Below are 18,059 nucleotides of genomic sequence, written 5' to 3'. Positions count from 1 at the left end.
GAGGCCCAGTGGAGGAAGGACTGTTGTTCCTTTGTATCCCTTTTTAAGAGCAAAGAGCACTTCCTCTGGAAACCTCCAGAGAGATTCCCCTTCCCATCCCTGACCCATGACCCATTGGGTCACATTCTTATTCTTAAAGCGACCGGGCAAGAGTGGCCACCCTTGCCTGACTTGCACTGAACAAGACTGGGGCTTTGGCATCAGGAAGAAGAAAAATGACTTCTGGGTAGATATTCAAGAAAACCAGACTAAAACTGCCCCTTACCGGAATTCAGGAAAGAAGCCCTTTCTAAGATCCTGAGATAATGGACTTTTAGGGGGTGAATACACTTGGCCCATGTGTGCTGAGCATCTTCTGGGAGCTGGGGGGGTGCAAAGGTGAAAACCACACAGCCCTGCCTGGTGGTGCTCAGTCTACAGAGGACTAAGCACCAAGAGATCTTCTGATTTTAACCTGGCTTCTCCAACAGCCTTCCTGCAGGGAGGGAATGGGCTTTGCAGCGGTAGTGAGAATTTCACTCCCCCTCCCCAGTTTAACTGAGGCATAATTGACACATAACCTTGTAATAGTTTCAGGTGTACAACATGTTTCAATATATGTATATATAGTGAAATGATCACCGTGATAAATTTTTAAAATTTATTTTTACCTATTTATTTTTATTGGCATGTAATTGCTTTACAATGTTGTGTTAGTTTCTGTTGTACAATGAAGTGAATCAGCTATATGTATACCTATATCCCCTCCCTCCTGGACCTCCCTCCACCCGCCCCATCCCACCCATCTAGGTCATCACAGAGCACCGAGCTGAGCTCCCTTCATCATGATAAATTTGGTTAACAGACATCACCTCATATGTTTCAATTTTCTTTCTAATTTTTTTATCCCCTACTCCCAATTATCCCTCTCCCCCCATTTTTTTCTTGTGATGAGAACTTTTAAGATTTATACTCTCAGCAAATTTCAAGTATGCAGTATACAAATACACAATCCAGTGTTGTTAAGTACAGTTGCCATGCTGCCCATTACATCCCTAGAACTTATTTATAACTGGAAGTTTGTGCCTTATGACTACCTTCACCCATTTCACCCACCCCCATTCCCCACCTCTGCCAGCCACTACCCTGTTCTCTGTTTTTATTTTATTTTGTTATTTATTTATTTGTTTTGGCTCCGCCACATGACTTGCAAGATCTTAGTTCCCTGACGAGGGATCGACTGTGCCCCGTGCAGTGGAAGCACTGAGTTCTAAACACTGCACCGCCAGGGAAGAACCTGTTTTTGTTTTTTTTTAGATTCTACATATAAATGAGATCATACAGTATTTGTCTTTCTCTGTCCGACTTATTTTTCTTAGCATAATGCCTTCACGTTCCATCCATTTTATTGTAAATGGCAGGGTTTCCTTATTTTTTATGGGTGAATAATATTCGGGTGTGTGTGTATCTCGTATCTTTTTTCCATTCATCTGTCGATGGATATTTAGGTTGCTTCCACATCTTGGCTATTGTAAATAGTGCTGCAGTGAACATTGGGGTTCAGATACCTTTTCAAGATAGTGATTTCGTTTCCTTTGGATAAATACCCAGAAGTGGAATTGCCGGATCATATGATAGTTCTATTTTTAACTTTTTTAGGAACCTCCACACTGTTTTCCACAGTGGCTGCACCAGTTCACATTCCCACCAACCACGCACAGGGGTCTCCCCTTTTCTCCACATCCTCACCAACACTTTTTATTTGTTGTCTTTTCTTTTTTTTTTTTTGCGGTACGCGGGCCTCTCACTGTTGTGGCCTCTCCTGTTGCAGAGCACAGGCTCCGGACGTGGAGGCTCAGCGGCCATGGCTCACGGGCCCAGCTGCTCCGCGGCATGTGGGATCTTCCCGGACCAGGGATCGAACCCGTGTCCCCTGCATTGGCAGGTGGATTCTTAACCACTGTGCCACCAGGGAAGCCCCTCACCAGCACTTTTTATGTTTTCTTTTTGATGACAGCCTTTCTGACAGGTGTGAGGTGATAGCTCATTGTGGTTTTGACTTGCATTTCCCTGATGGCTAGTGATGTTGAGCACATTTTCACGTACCCACTGGACAAGAATTTCACTCCCCTCTGACCTTCGTTTTTTTTTAAGCCATTCATTTACAGAAACCTGCTGAGTGCTCACCCTGCACTGGGCACAAGCTCCGGAGTCCCATCGACTTTGCAGCTTACACTCCAGCTTAAATTGTTTGACAATTATATTTCTTGTTGTAAATGAGTAATTATGGCCTTCTAGCTCATTTAAAAAGTCGTTGTTGGGAATTCCCTGGTGGCCCAGTGGTTAGGACTCGGTGTTTTCACTGCTGGGGCCTGGGTTCAATCCCTGGTTGGGGAACTAAGATCCTGCAAGCCGTGGGGTGCGGCCAAAAATAAATAAATAATAAAAAATAAAATTAAATAGTCATTGTTACTTTGGTGAGTCTCTGTAAGAAACTGGCCCGCTCTGGCCTGTGGGCCTGGAACCCCCACTTGGGGCTGTGGAAGTAGTATCATGTGCTAGCTCCCCTAAAAGCACTGTTGTTGTAACCATGGTGGGAACCAGAGCAGGTTTTTTGTTTTTGTTTTTTGCGGTATGCGGGCCTCTCACTGTTGTGGCCTCTCCCGTTGCGGAGCACAGGCTCCAGACGTGGAGGCTCAGCGGCCATGGCTCACGGGCCCAGCTGCTCCGCGGCATGTGGGATCTTCCCGGACCGGGGCACGAACCCGCGTCCCCTGCATCGGCAGGCGGACTCTCAACCACTGCACCACCAGGGAAGCCCCAGAGCAGGTTTTTAAGTGGTGGGTTGGCATGATTAGCACCAGCCTGTCTCCAAGAACTGAAACTTCAAAGTAAAATGTTAAAACAAAGTCAATCAAACCCTAGCAGAACTTGATTTTGACTTAATTTCTAAATGGCCTGGAGGTGCCCCTGGTTTGAGGTTTGTCTCTGGCCTTTGCGGGTCCAAAGCCCTAAAATCCACCTCTGTGGGGGAAGCAGTGTTGTGCACGTTCATGCGACTTGCTTCACTCCTGGCTCTTGGCCTACTTTCAAGTCGGGTCCTGCCTAGACTTCAGGAGAATTCTTCTGGGAGAATCCGAGGCACTAAAGTGCAAAGATCTGTGTCAGTCATCCTCTGCTCCAAGCTCCAGGGCCAGCGCCCACACTTCAGCCTGGTGATCCAATCAAGGAGCCAGACCCTCTCCCGAGGCCTCAGGCCAGAGCTCTGGCTTCTCACTTGCCTTCTTCGGCTCTGCTGGCAGCCCCAGGCAGGAGGCCTGCTCTTGAACTCCAGCCACGAAAGCACCTGGTGACTCCAGGGCTGGAAACCCCACTATTTAAAAAACTCTATAAAAGGTGTTAATTACTAGGGTCCTTCTGAGTCCCCATCTCAGCTGGGCCTTCGACAGCCTTTCCCTGATGATCCACCTCTACCGTCCTCTTTCTCTGTTCCCACCAAGGAGATAAAGGCTGTCAGATGTCACGTTCCTGCCACCCCCCTCCACATTAATATGTTGAAGCCCTAAACCCCCAGAACCTCAGAACGTGACATTTGGAGACAGGGTCTTTACAGAGGTAATTAACTTAAAGTGAGGTCATTAGGGATGGACACAGGGAAGATGACGTGAAGATACTGTTTGGCCTGTGAGCCTAAAACATCCACTCTCTGGACCTTGAGGGTGTGCCAAGCCCTGAGCTGGACAGCGTTGCAGAGGCACCGGGAGGCAGGACAGATGGATTGACAGGCTTTCAAGAAGCACGAGACGTGGCAGCCAGAACCAAACACCTGAGGACTCAACAAGGAGGGTTCCCCCCCCGACACCAGCTCTTTGAAAAGGACCTCACAGGAGGCAAAGTTTGATTAAAAAACAACTTCACATTTTATTTTAAGGAATATGGTCATTTGTTGAGTTGAAGGCATGAAGTACAAGAGCTGCTCTGACACACTCTGAGCAGAAGCTCCTCCTCCCATGTGCACTTTTAATGACTCGCTCATCGTTTTGTACACATTTCACCCATCAGAGCTGAAGACGCTTAACAACATTGGTAACTTTAAAAATTCTGCAGAAAAGGCCTATGTAGGCAAAGTATAAGATTTTTACTAAATTGCTGTGGTGTACACTTAAAATCACATATTCACAAAAAGAAGTTAAAGAAAGAGAAATTAAAATGCACTTATGTGGGCTTCCCTGGTGGCGCCGTGGTTGAGAGTCCGCCTGCCGATGCAGGGGACGCAGTTTCGTGCCCCGGTCCGGGAGGATCCCACGTGCCGCGGCGCTGCTGGGCCCGTGAGCCATGGCCGCTGAGCCTGCGAATCCGGAGCCTGCGCTCCGCAACGGGAGAGGCCACAACAGTGAGAGGCCTGCGTACCACAAAAAAAAAAAAAAAAAGCACTTATGTACTTCCATTCTTGCCACCTGAGGTAAATTCAGGTCTCCTTTCCTATATAACACAAAAAAGACGTCCACGAGGCAACCTGCCACTGTTAACTACAAATCACTACGTTAAAAAGTTCCTCCGAAGGAAAACGCGCTTATTGTTAAGTTAGGAGCACACTTAACATGTAACCAACCTTGAGTTAGAAAAGCCACTTTTTGGAAGGCACAGTTTGTTTCCAGGTTGACCATGGAATTCCAGATCTGTCTTCTGGACCCCATGTGGCAAGAAGGACAACCCCGGCCGGGTACCCCCATTTCTCCCTGACACGTGCGTCCAGAGGGCAGAGTTTTCCTCTGCTCACAGTTACCACACGCAGGTCCTGGAGGCTCCTCTGGTCCTGCTTTGTTCTCTGAAAGTGTGAGCGGCTCTGCTGTGTGAAGCAGCAGCCACTGGCCCTCAGTGGGTGCAGGAGCAGGTGGGGACCCGGTAGAGATGCTGCCCAGCACGAGGATGAGACAGGCCCTTGGCCCAGGCTTTAGAATGAAGGATCTGAACAAGAACAGAACCAAATATACAGGGAGACATGTGTGAGGGAAACGTTTCTAGAAGAGTGAGGGCAACTCTCCCTCCACAGCTTGGGGTAAAAAAGGGGGTGGTGGTGATGGGCTTCATCAATCCAACAAAAGACACAAAATAAGGTGCTACTTTGCTTCAAATTGGTTAAATCACTAACCCCATTATGTGAGAGGAGGGCTGCAGACAGTGTTTGCAAGTGGCCTTTGTCTGTATTTATTTGAACGGAGAAGCTCAGGTCTAGGCGTGCTGACTAATCTCCACGTGTCTATGCCTGAGGGCAAGGAGCAGGAACAGTTATCATGACACCCATTGAGGAAGGCGTCAGGGAGGAAAACCCTGGAACATGCCGGGTGGACGGGCACCCCCAGGCTGCCCTGCATCCTGGTGTCACGCTTTGGAGCAGCCTTTTTGCTGGAAGCCCTGTGAACTCGTTCAGTGTGGGCCGGGTGGACATGTAAAATTCTTCCTTTTTCCAGTTACCAGGAGAACAACCATGATGGGCTTGTGATAAGCAGATGTGGGTCTGATTACCTTCCACAGCATCCAAACGCCCTGTGACATTCCCAGTGATGTGGGTCAGACTCGCAGGGCGGCTGGAACATGACAGAAAGATGTATCTGCCCACAGAGGCTGTCAGTGTTTTTAGGAAAGTCAGGCATTATGGAATGGAACTTTTATATTTGAATTGCTACATAAACGCTGTTGCATTGCTGCTGCCCCTTAAAGACGTTTCTTTGCTTTAAGGGACTTTGTTTATATTCTACTGAACCAAAGTGGTGAAGGTCACCGTGCCGGGGCCAGGTTTCAGGGTGAAAGGCACTGTGATTTTAAGGTTTCCAACCTAATCTGTCTTATTAAAATCAGTCCCTTTCACCATCTTCAAAATATTTTAATTTATTTGCTTTTAAAAAGACCAGGACCTCGTGGCTTCAATTATTTTGTTGGAGGTACCAACATCAAGAAATTCCTTTAAGTACAGAAATCAATTTTAATTAGTACTTTTAAATGATTCTCTTTTTTTGTAAAATGAAGAGAGAACAAGCTAGGCCAGGTAGAATGATAACATCTGGGCTTTTTTTAAAGCCATATCCTTCTGTGCACAGTCAGTGTCATTAGTGGAGCTCCAGTCCTAAAACTGGGGCCAGAGAATCAAGTGATGGGTCAAGGCATGTTGCCAGCAGCACAGAAGAGTGGGTGGGAATCCTGGATGGGCCAGGGGACCCCAGGCACCGAGTAAACATGTTTGGATGGGGGGCCTGGTCCAGATGACCTGAGGGCAGGGAGCTTGGTGGAGCACGTCTGTGTGATGCTCCTCTCTCACGCTCTGCAGGCCTCAGACAGCGGGCCAGGGAGCCTCCAGCCAGGGCAGAATGTGTTCCTGACCCTGTGCAGGGGCAGCGGGGCTCACCTAGCTCCCTATGTGCTTCCAGGCGTCACAGTGAGCAGGGCTGGTCTGAACCCCCTCCTACTAAAATCAAACGCCTGCCAAGGGGCTCAGAGCATCACAATGTGCTCGTGGGGGTCGGGGGGAGAAGGATGCCCACAAACACGGGTCACATGGCCCTCAGCGCTCTACCTCGCGGAGGCCTGGGGACGAGAAGCACAACAGACGGAAGCAGAGGCCGGCATGACCACCACTCTGCCCGCACACCTCTAGTCAGGGCCCTCAGAGAAGTGGGGCACATGCTTTCTCTACAACAAAACCTCTTTTGAGACCCACTCTGTTACAACATTTGCAAACACATGTGAAATCACATTCTAAAGTAATAACTGAAATTTCTTGGGCGTTTAAAAGAAGACCTTTCAAATCTTTTCATCACGATGGAGTGGAAATCCGCCTCCGTCTTCAAAGCTGCCGAACTTTCCTCTCTGTACTCTTGATGTTGACGTCTAACTTGTCCACTTTGGTTGTGAGGCGGTCAAGAATGTCGTCCTGCTCCTCAATCTCTGTCTGCATCCCCAGGGCGATGTCCTTCAGCCGGCCCAGGCCCACGGACAGCTCATCTGCGGGACAGGAGAGCACACACGGGCCTGAGCCAAGTCACAGCATCGGGACCTGCAACCCCAGATGCTCCCCCCATGGGCTCGGCAGCACTGCAGTCACTGACCCCTCCTTCCTGGAAGACAGGCCAGATGCCAGGGCGTTGGTTACATGCTCCAAGACATGCGCAAGTGAAGAGAAAGCAGTAGCGCTTAACAGGAAAGCCACTCCTCCCTGCCACCCACCAGGACACCCACTATTAGTACACGGTGTTTATTTTAGAAATTCATATAGAGCCACACACCTTTCAGCTGCCTTTGAACCTTACATCCCCAGCTCCCTAAAGCTGGGTCAAGCACAGGTCCAGAGTGGCAAAGAGGAAGACCCCCATTTGGAAACACATCTGAGATACAGCTCAGGCTTTTCCAGTCTTTATAATAAGTATTTCCCTTCTTTTAAAAAAGTTGTAAAAATCAATCTCAATTCATTTTTAAGAGAAATAAATTCTATAAGAACACGGTCAGCCTCGAGTATGTGAAGGGCTTCCTTAGCACAGTGACAAAGAAAGAACTGACCATGAGTGGGGAGGAGACCAGCCAAGGGGCCCGGGGTCCCCTGATGGGGCTGTGCAGACCGCAGAGGGGAGTCGTGACGTGACTGACTCTGTCCAGATGAATATAAAGCCCCTTCCCTGTGTGTGTGTGTGTGTGTGTGTGTGTGTGTGCATGTGTGTGCCCTGAATGTGTGTGTGCATGTGCACAGGGTATGGGGACGGAGCTGCTTTCTGCCCTTTTACTAGGAAAGAGCTGGGGGAAAACAGAAGAGGTGGTGCTTTGTAAGCCTTTTCACTAAGTTAAAGATAAAACATTAAGTGAAAAAGGTCAAAATACACAAATAGCTGGCAATGGCACCATAAATCTAAGCAGAATCAGATTTTTTAGAAATGGTCTTCCTGGGACTTCCCTAGTGGCACAGTGGTTAAGAATCCATCTGCCAGGGCTTCCCTGGTGGTGCAGTGGTTGAGTGTCTGCCTGCCGATGCAGGGGACGTGGGTTTGTGCCCCGGTCCGGGAAGATCCCACATGCCGCGGAGCGGCTGGGCCCGTGAGCCATGGCCGCTGAGCCTGCGATGAGAGGCCTGCGTACCGCAAAAAAAAAAAAAAAAAAAAAAAAGAATCCATCTGCCAATGCAGGGGACACGGGTTCGATTCCTGGTCCAGGAAGATCCCACGTGCCACAGAGCAACTAAGCCCATGTGCCACAACTACTGAGCCCGCGTGCCACAACTACTGAAGCCTGCATGCCTAGAGCCCGTGCTCTGCAACAAGAGAAGCCACCGCAATGAGAAGCCTGTGCACTGCAACAAAGAGTAGGCCCCGGGGCTTCCCTGGTGGCGCAGTGGTTGGGAGTCCGCCTGCCGATGCAGGGGATGCGGGTTTGCGCCCCAGTCCGGGAGGATCCCGTGTGCCGCGGAGCGGCTGGGCCCGTGGGCCATGGCCGCTGGGCCTGCGCGTCTGGAGCCTGTGCTCCGCAGCGGGAGGGGCCACAGCGGTGAGAGGCCCGTGTACCGCAAAAAAAAAAAAAAAAGTAGCCCCCGCTCTCTGCAACTAGAGAAAGCCGGCATGCAGCAACAAAGACCCAACGCAACAAAAACAACGAAAAGAAAAGAAAAGAAAAGAAAGCCTGTGCCCGTGTCCCATGGACACTGACAGCTGTAAGGCCACCCAGGTCTCATGGAGCTGCCGGCAGCTGGGACGGCTTGGGACCCACAAGGAGCTGCACTGCGGTGAGAAGCTGGATCAGGGAGGGCCGCCTGGCAAGGGACCGCCAGCAGGGCCGGGCGTCCAGGAGGCAGAGGGACCTGCCCGGGGCAGTGGTGTGGCCCCATCAGCAGGGCCCATGGACGGCTGTGCTGGGGTCCCCTGCGCTGCTCTGTGTCCCGCTCACCTTGCCGTCCCAATGCACACCCTCAGCCTCTGGGGTAGGCTGTCCTTGGTCTTCTTCCTGCTGCACTCCCTGCATTCCTGAATCTCGCCCCCTGCAATAGGTCTTCCCCCCAGCAGGCACCAGTGCCAGCCTTTCTTGGTGGGGAAACCTTTGGTGGGGAGGATGGGGGGCCCGCCAGTCCCCGTGTTTCTCTGGAGTCAGGCCTGGCAGATACACCCTCTGCCTGATGCCTTCGGCTCCAGGGCCGAGTCCAGAGGACAAGCAAGCAGTGACCTCCGGGGTGCCCCTGGGCTCCGAGGGCAGACAGCAGTTGAGGTTCAGGGTGGAGAAACAGAAGGAATGACACCAAAGCAGTTGTCACTGCTGGACGGTGGAATTTGGGTGTTGGTTTCCTTAGGGCACTTGCCTAACTTCACAGTTTTCTACAATGAGTCTATGTGCTGAGAAACAAAGGTTAAATGAAGGTTAAATAAAGGATGTGGGTCTGCCTCACGTGTTGTCTGTACCAGTAGCCCGGGCTGCTGGAGTGGGCACTGCCCTGGGAGAGCTGCAGGCCCGTGTCCCCTGGGAGGAGACAGCAGGGGAAGCATTCCTTTCTGTCTCACCCTCTTTGCCATCCCCTAAGGGGAAGGAGGGTTGGCAAGCAACCTGGGTGGCCATGGGGGAGGTTCACACGCAGGAAGCAAAGGTCAGAGGGGGCTGCTGAGGGGCCAACTCCTCCACCCGACTGCAAATAACCCCCTCCTCTCTCCATTTTCGCCTTCTGGGCCCTGGGTGTAAAGTAGGGACAAAACTGAACTTCTCCTGTGTTTCTGGAGACTGGTTAGGGAGACACCAGAGAAGCCAGCAGGTATGTGGTTACAACAGGGCGCCCTGGAGCCCGAGGCCCAGGAAGCAGGGTGCCTGGCCACGCGGCCAAGGTGCTGCTGGCCCCATGTATGCCTGACCTGCTGGGCCGCCTCCCGCGAGCCTTCCAGTTTTGCTCACCTGACCCTGCCCGAGCCCAGGGCACACGGAGGAAGCAGGGTGGCATGGCCGGGTGGTGAGGGGGGTGGGCAGAGCCCAGGCTGCACAGCGTAGTCCCCAGACCCTGACCCTGTCGCTGTCACCTCCCAGACAAGAGGTGGGGACGGAGACAAGCGGGCAGACCCCAGAGAGGGCGAGGGGCTGGGATGTTGCACACGCGCACGTGCGTGTGTGTGTGCAGGGGTGGACAACGGGGGGCCCCGGTGCACGCAAGCCGTGGTGCTGGTGGCGGTGCTCTGGTCTTACCTAGGTTGCTGTCAATCCTCTGGTGACAGGTGCGCAGGTGCGGGTTCCTTGGGTAAGCCTCGGAGCTCACGGCAGAATCGGCCCCTCCAGGGATGGAGTCTGAGTTGACAAAGAAACACCAGGAGGACGGTTAACTGACACACTTGAAATGCCGCTTCACAAAACTCATCTTAATCTGGAAAACGGGTGGAAGGACTAAGGCGGTTGGTTCTGAGGCCACTGAGAGAGGCAGGCGGGACAGGGAAGGGGCGGGAGGGAGACGCTTCCTGAGGGCAGCCCCTCGGAGATCAAAGAACCCCAGCCTATGGGTCACCTGGTCAGCCACGGACCCTCGAGCTCAGGAAAGAGATTCATGCACGTAATGGTATGGCAGTTGGAGCAGCCACCACGCAAACCCACACAGGCTCCGGAAAAAGAAACATTAAATGATGCACATTTGCCCCCAGAAATCTTCTCTGAACCTCAGTTTCCAAATGCACACAGAAAAGCCCTGTCACCCAGGGTATGTCTTCTGGGGACCATCTCTTTCTAGACTTGGGGTCTCTCCTTCAGCATGGCCTACGGAAGCCCCTCAGCGCACAGTCTTCTCCCACTTCCTCTGCAGCTTTTGCCTTCCCAGATGAACCTCCGGGCCCTCCTCCGCCAGGCCTCCCCTCGGCTGTGCCCGCAGGCGGCACAGGAAGCATCTGGTTACTTCCAATGTGCCTGGCTCTCTAGGGCTCGACAGAGCCCCCGGGAGGCCTTGATTCCTTTCCAGATGAGGGATGTTTCTGGGCCCATCATTTGATATTAATGGGACGATCTGACACAAAACACCTCCTATCTCACACTCCTTGTCCACACGGCCGCTTCTGCGCCCACTGGGGCTCAGGGGCTACATTAGCCTCCTTCTGTCACTGCAACAAAATACCACAAACCATCCTTTGGTTCTGGAAGTCAGACGTCCAACCTGGGTCTCCCCGTCCTCAGACCCAGGTGTCAGTGGGGTTGGTTCCCCTGGAGGCACTTAGGGAGAATCCGATTCCCGGCCCCTTCCAGCCCCTGGAGGTCAATCCTTAGCAGCGGCCCCTCCTCCACCTGAGAGCCAGCTGCCCGGCACCTTCAAACCTCTCACTCCATCACTCTCTCCTCTGCCTCCTTCCCACTTGCAAAGGACCTTTGCGATTTCACTGGGTCCAACCGGAAAACCCAGGATAATCTCCCCAACTCAAGTCAGCCGATCAACAACTGTACTTCCCTCTGCGACCACGATTCCCCTTTTGCCATGTGACCTGACATATTCCTGGGGCCTGGGGATTAAGGCGTGGATGTCCGGGGGGTCATATCCTACTCAGCATAGGTGTTTCCCTGCCTGAAGATCTCAGAGCTATACAGGCCAGGCTCCCACTCCCTTATCCCTCCCTCCATGGGGGAGCAGGGCTGAACCTGCCATAACGCACACCCCCTGCTCCCTGAGAGAGGCACTGAGGCCCCCGACGCCCCTACCCAGTGCAAGGTGTCCCCGCAGAACCCGTGTGTGGGCGGGAGCACTGACCTGAGTCATTGAGCTTCCTGAGGTTTGGGTGGCTGGTCTGGTACTGTGCCTCCTGGTCTTTACTTGTACTTATGGCTTCTTTCAATCTTTGGATAAAAGTTACGAGAAGAAGAAAACTTTTAGAAAGGAAAAGCACCTGTGACAGTGCAGTCTTTTCTAACAGTGCCCATGTGAGAAAATCAAATGCCTCTTCTGACCAAGATACAAAGCCAAATGAATATTCTAACTGCAATTATGAAAACACTGAATAAGGGGAGCAACCTACATTCTTTGTGTTACGGTAGGTAAGGTGTAGATTTTCTGTAATGTGGTGATATTGTCTTTATAATAAAAGACAGATACAATGATCTGACATATGAGCAACAATCATGTTTTAGCAGAAACTGAATTATTTTACGTTTGAACACATGGCATTTATATGCCAGCCAAAATTGCAGTATGATTTTATTATACCTCTAGCCAAAAACTTTGAGGAAAATAATCTCTGATTTAAAAATGATAATCAAAGGGCAACTTGAATTAGATATGGGGAAGCTGGACATGAAAACTTTTTAAAGCAAAAATTCTGTGAAGTGAGTCACATTTATACTGATTAGAGTGAACATTCTCTCTTTCAAATTACCAGGAGCAGTAATTTATGGAGACCCAATTCACGCACAGTTTGCCGACTGAACAGCGGTCACATCACACAATCAAGAGCAGTGGAGAACGCTTCTTGTTTCAAAATGTCTGAAGACAAATCCCTCCCAGTGAGTAACTTTCAGGGTCCTTTGGTCCCTTTAAGGCATGAGAAGTGTCCTGAAAGGCTCGGCCACCCGCACTAAACCCCCCTCTGCTGCTTTGCTCCGGCCAGACGGGCACCGCTCACCTGCTGCTGGGCTGGGGGGCAAGGGTGCCATTCTGCGCAGGTGGGGTCTCTGAGGGTTTGGTTCTGAAGTAATTGACGAGCCCTCCGAACACACTCTTGATGCTGTTGATGTGCTTCTGGCTGGTCTTCAGATCCTGCTCCATCTTGTCCACCATCTTCTCTGTGCGCTCCAAGGCCCCTCGCTGGCGCACGAGTTCCTAGGGAGGATGAGACGTGATGGCATTGCACCTTCTGTAGCTCCCCGTCACCCGCAGAGGAAGGCTCTCTGTAAGTCCTCAGCCAGCACTTGGGGATGGCGCAGCCCCCACCCTAACCTGAGTCCCGCCCGAGCTCTGGAGGGGAAGGTGCCAGCATTAAGTGTCTCGTCCTGATTGCGATTAAACTCTGGTTTTGAACAACCAGCAGGCAGAGGTTGATCTGGAGTCGATACGCTGAATCTAGAAACTTGAGAGTTACCCCCATCGATGTCGCTCCCCTTCCCAGGGAGCATGACACACATACGCACCAGCAGGGACGCAGGAGCTGGCGGGGAACATGCTTGAATGCGGGGCTCCGTCCCGGCAGGAGTGACAGTGTAGAGTGGTCTTAGGTGGCAAGAGAACCACCAAGGGCAAAGGTTGGTGCCCCTCGCTGCATGTGCAGGCTGCCCAGGCCGCTCATACCGTGTGTTCCCGAGAAAGGCCTTGTCTGGCTCCTTGCCCTCGTATTAGACTGAAGAGTGACTTTGCTTCCCAGAGTCCTCAGGTCAGCCTGACAGTCTGCACCAGCAATGTGGTTTACAGGGTGGGGGGCCTTGAGCCACACAGTGTGACCTCTGGAGGGGCTGGAGACTCTAGTCAGCCAGGCGGGCAGCCGTGCCTCCTGGATGTCCCACGTCACAGTGGGGGGAGTGCAGGCTGCACACACAACTCCACAGAGAGGGGACAAAGGGAAGCTGTGCTTGCTCTCCTGGACTCTGCCCACCAGCTTGTCTCCCTTGAGGATTTTAATCTGCATCCTTTTGCTGTAACAAACCACAACCGTGAGTATAACAGCTCTACTAATTCTGAGTCCTTCTAGGGAATCGTTAAACCTGAGGGTGTTCTTGGGGACCCCCACAACACCTCTAAACAGCACTTCTCACTCTCAGAGGCAGAAGGCTGCAGAGCAGACAGCCCTGGGCTTCCCCAGCACAACTCCTGGTCACCAAAGCAAGGTCTCCCAGACACCATGGAGGCCACGGGTGAACATTTTAGGAAGGAGCAGCAGACACAGCCAGATGCCACGGCGCTGGTGTGGGATGTATGACCTGCCTGGACGGTAAAGACCCGGCCTCACAAGGTGCCTCACAGCTAAGAAGCCAGCAAGTTTGATCCTAGAACTTTTTAACAGTCGAATTCAATCACTGATCCTTTATAAAATCTACTGGGAATTACTTAACCGAGCAGCTGATCGTCTCCCTCCATCAGCTTCTGCTTCAGGATAGGGTTGTGCTAAGAACTCTGGCTGCATCAAAACCAGCCAGGGCTGCATTGGAGGTGAGGCTCTGGTCAGTACAGCCCCTCACCTGGAGAGGGGACGGGTCTGCCCAGAGGATGAGGGCACCACCCCAACTCACAGGGACACCCAGAACAGAGGGCTGCGATGGCCTCCGTTCCCAGGCTGCACAGGTGTCCGTCCCCACGTGGCCCACCTCTCTGAACTGAAGGCCCAGCAGGGTTTGGCGACTGTCGAGTGCTGGAAAGACTCAATGAGGTGAGGGGGACCCACACGAGACCGTGTGCAGGATGTGCTGGCCGGGCTGCTGAGAGCATCCTGGCCCGACTCCCCTTCTGCTGATGCTAACCAAGCTGGCCACTTAGGCCCTCATCCAAGGTTTGTTGCTGGACTCCCTGAACTGAGACCCTGGGCTCCACAAAACATCACTGGCGCGTGCTCAGCAGCCAGAGGGGGCAGGCGGTCGGTCTCCTTGGCCAGGGTGGTGAAAGGGCACATGAAGACTGCGTCCACGTGGGACACAAACAGGCAAACCATTAGGGGACTGGTCGCAGAAACAGAAGCCATCCACTAGAGGGACCACGACGCAGAAAGAGCATGGGACTTCCCTGGCAGTCCAATGGTTAGGACTCTGCGCTTCCACTGCTGGGCTGGGCTCAATCCCTGGTTGGGGAACTAGGATCCCACAAGCCACTCGGTGTGGCCAAAAAAAAAAAAAGAGCAGCGCATCACGTGTTGCTATGGAATGCCCTCCACCTTGTCAAGCAACGTGCAGTGTGGAATATACAGAACACTTCTTAAGTTAAAATTATAAAAAAAAAGAAAAAGATAAGTATAAGCATGTTTTTTTGCGGTACATGGGCCTCTCACCGTTGTGGCCCCTCCCGCTGTGGAGCACAGGCTCCGGATGCACAGGCTCAGCAGCCATGGCTCACGGGCCCAGACGCTCCACAGCATGTGGGATCTTCCTGGACCGGGGCACAAACCTGCAACCCCTGCATCGGCAGGCGGACTCTCAACCACTGCGCCACAAGGGAAGCCCTAAGCATGTTTTTATACACAGAATATCTCCACAGGGACACTGCAGGAACAGAAGGTGAGTGGCAGGGGGTAGGGGGGCAGCGGGTGGGAGCAGCCTTCACGGCCTTCTGTATCATTTCAATTTTGAACCCTGTGACTAGATTATCACTTCACAAAAATTATACCTTAGGGAAAGAAAAGAAGAAACAAATCATGCCTGAGAAGTGGAAAAGCCATGTGGCCTACAAGTCTCTATGGTTCTGCACTGTGCTCCCCAGGCCGGCCCACCTCTCCTCTATCCTGTGGGGTCAGGACCTGAGGCGAGAGCCTTCCAGAGAGGTGAACCCTACAGGTTTCTCAGGAGAAGGGCAGCTCTCCTTCACTAGAGGTGACCTGACTAAGTAACTTTGCCGCTGCTGCCATGCTGGGCCTAAAAAAGTCAAGTCCTCAGTGTCTAAAACATGTGTCCTGTTTTGGCATCTCTCAGCTGGGTATGTGACGGGCACCTGTCTAAGTTAGGAGGTTAGTTTAGTGGTGATGTGGGTCTGCTGGGACAGAGGCCACCACCAACCCCCCCCCCAATCCCCCAGGGGAATGAAAGAGCGATGAAAGGGATTCAAAGACAGTAAGACAACTTGGAGATTATGGGGTAGGGTGGAGACGGGGGTGCTGACCATTCCTGCCTCCCAGGGCCTCCAATAATTGAGAACTGATTCAATCCTGGAAAAATTCCATGTGTAATCGCACTGATGACAGAGCCTGTCACCTGCTCAGTCATGATCATACCGTACCTCTCACAGCAACACCTGGCTTGGCCATGCCAAGCCTCACGGCCTGAGGTGCCACTCTGCCTTTGCTCTCATGGTCCCCATTATAGGAAAGAAGGAACTTTGGGGGCAGCATGGGGTTTGTCACCACAATCCTTATGAAACAACGTTATCCTCTGTGTTTTTGGCACTCCTGACCTTCCCTCTGACTGTACTGGGTCCTAAGTTCCTCCTCCAGGCCCTTTCCTGGAAGGCTTCCTGGGCGACACTTTCCTGCTCAGGAGCTGTGGCGTTGGGCCAGTGCCTTTGCGTGACTCTTCTCTTCCTTGGGAAGTCCCTCCTCCTCCTCCTATCTACACCTTAGCCTTAGAAGCCAGAATCCAGGGTATCCTCTGCCACAGTATTCTACTTTCTGTCACTCTGATTTCCTACTTCACCCGTTCTCAGTTGCCAAAGATGTCTTTATTTTTGGCTGTGCTGCTTGGCATGTGGGATCTTAGTTCCCTGACCAGTGATCGAACCCGCGTCCCCTGCATTGGAAGTACAGTCTTAACTACTGGACCACCAGGAAAGTCCCCAAAGATGGCTTTTTAAACAGTTCTTAGTTGGCTTCCTTGGGCCTGGGACCCTTAATCAAGTGACCCCTCCACCTGGGCCCTAAGACCTAAGGCAATCCTCCCAAATTTAAGTCAACATTTTCCATTTAGACTGTAATGTAGGAATCCAGTAGACACAAGCAAAACTTCCTCAATGAGGCTAAAGACAGGCAGGTGGGCCACTGAGAGATCGGGTGATAAGGAGAAGTAGGGAAGGGAGATAACCCAAGGAGATGGTAACGGGAGAATGATGGGATGGACCTCAAGACTGGCCAAGACTGTAAGGGACCAGGTCAGAGGGAACTTTCCCAGAGAAAAGAATTACGAAGAGACCCAGGGAAGAACATGATGCTTTAGCTTCCATAACTACAAATGCTTAAATTGAATTATTTTTAGCTGATATAGCAATCACAGGTTATTACATTTTTTAAAACTTTCTAAAGAAATGCCCAACACAACTGTCATTAGTACGCTGAGGCGAGAATGTGGTGCCTAAGAAAGAACAGCTCTTACCCAAGGTCCTACTCTCTGAAACCACCTATGGACGTTAAGAAGAACTGCAGAAGCTAAGCTGGGACGGCAAACAGTCACAGACCGCCCCCGTCTCTCTAGGACATCTTCGTCGGGATCAGGAAGGAAACGTAAGGCCCTAGACTCGACCAGACTCGGGCTCCGGCGCACTCAGCAGTGTCCAGGCAGACAAGACCTTCACTCCCCTCCTAGCGAGGCGGAGGAGCGCTCAGTGCCGGTTAAGAACCCAAGGTCCATCTCCTCGGACGCTTGACACCAGCAGGCACAGTCCTCGCTGGGTCACTCCAGGAGGAAGGGCTGAAGCCACGGGCCAGGCTTCTGTCCAGGGAATGTGTAAAAGAAACAGACCCTCCACGTCCCTAACCCGGGGTCTGCTGTCTAGAATCCCTACTTACCTGGATCGAACAGCGTGGAAATGACCCCTGACGACGCGTAGAAAAACAACAACCCTGTGGACTAAGCTCAGGAGATCGCCAGGGGCAAACTGCCCCTTTCGGGTGTGAAAACGCGCGTCTCTACGTAGCTAACAGATTGTTACCGACCGTCCAGTCACCAAAGTACAAGACCCGTCCTGGCTGACCGGTCGAGCCCCCAGGAGCCCCGGCGACCGCGGACTCACCTCGGAGGAGGCGACCCCGATCCTCTCGGACTCGTACATCAGGGACAGGGACCTGTCGGTGCTGGCGGCCGTGGCCTCGGCCCGGCGCAACACCTCCTGCCGCAGGGCCTGCTGCCGGTCGGCGGGAGCGCCGGGCCAGTCCGCAAGGTCGCGGTTGTCCGTCCACGGCGCCGGCCGGACGCCCTCGTCCTCCGCGTCGTCGTCGAACGGGTTGTAGCTTCGGGGATAGGCCGACATGGCGCCAGCGCTCGGCCTGGAGCAGGCGGGAGGAGCCGGGCGCGGCCGAGGCGAGGGGCGCTCTCTGACCACGGGGCAGCTGCAGTATCGCAGAGAACCTACAGAAGCTCCCGTACGCCCGTAGCCGGCGCCGCGCAAACTCCTTCCGCCAGAAGCTTGCGGAGGCCCTGCCTCGGAGCCGACCATCGTGCACCGCATCGGGGGGAGGGGGCCACGCCCGGCGCTCGCGACCGCCGCA

At 52.7% G+C, this 18,059-nt stretch overlaps 1 protein-coding gene across 2 annotated transcripts; it reads right to left on the bottom strand.

Annotated features, from left to right (window-relative positions):
* Positions 1-3,881: 3,881 nt before the first annotated feature.
* SNAP29 (synaptosome associated protein 29) lies at positions 3,882-17,984 on the bottom strand. 2 transcript variants are annotated; one of them, XM_082668467.1, is made up of 6 exons: positions 17,585-17,984; positions 12,576-12,772; positions 11,708-11,793; positions 10,174-10,272; positions 6,775-6,978; positions 3,882-4,381 (listed from the first exon to the last, which is right to left on the bottom strand). In XM_082668467.1, the coding sequence occupies exons 1-5, from the start codon at positions 17,819-17,821 to the stop codon at positions 6,821-6,823; spliced, it is 777 nt and encodes a 258-aa protein (XP_082524593.1). In that variant the 5' UTR covers positions 17,822-17,984; the 3' UTR covers positions 3,882-4,381; positions 6,775-6,820. The 2 variants fall into 2 exon arrangements, with proteins under 2 accessions (XP_082524593.1, XP_082524592.1); XM_082668466.1 differs by having other exon boundaries at positions 3,882-6,978.
* Positions 17,985-18,059: the final 75 nt, after the last annotated feature.

Source organism: Grampus griseus (genome assembly GCF_964374135.1).
Source record: "Grampus griseus genome assembly, chromosome: 12".
NCBI lineage: Eukaryota > Metazoa > Chordata > Mammalia > Artiodactyla > Delphinidae > Grampus > Grampus griseus.
Note: the sequence above shows the minus strand (reverse complement) of the source record. Positions and strands in the feature narration are given on the sequence as shown.

Excerpts from the sequence above, each read along its gene's own strand:
- SNAP29 (XM_082668466.1), bottom strand. The coding sequence starts at position 17,821 with ATGTCGGCCTATCCCCGAAGCTACAACCCGTTCGACGACGACGCGGAG. Across the intron at positions 11,794-12,575 it reads GCCCCCCAGCCCAGCAGCAG|ATTGAAAGAAGCCATAAGTA; the intron begins GTGAGCGGTGCC and ends TTTTATCCAAAG. Across the intron at positions 6,979-10,173 it reads GAGGATTGACAGCAACCTAG|ATGAGCTGTCCGTGGGCCTG; the intron begins GTAAGACCAGAG and ends CCTGTCCCGCAG.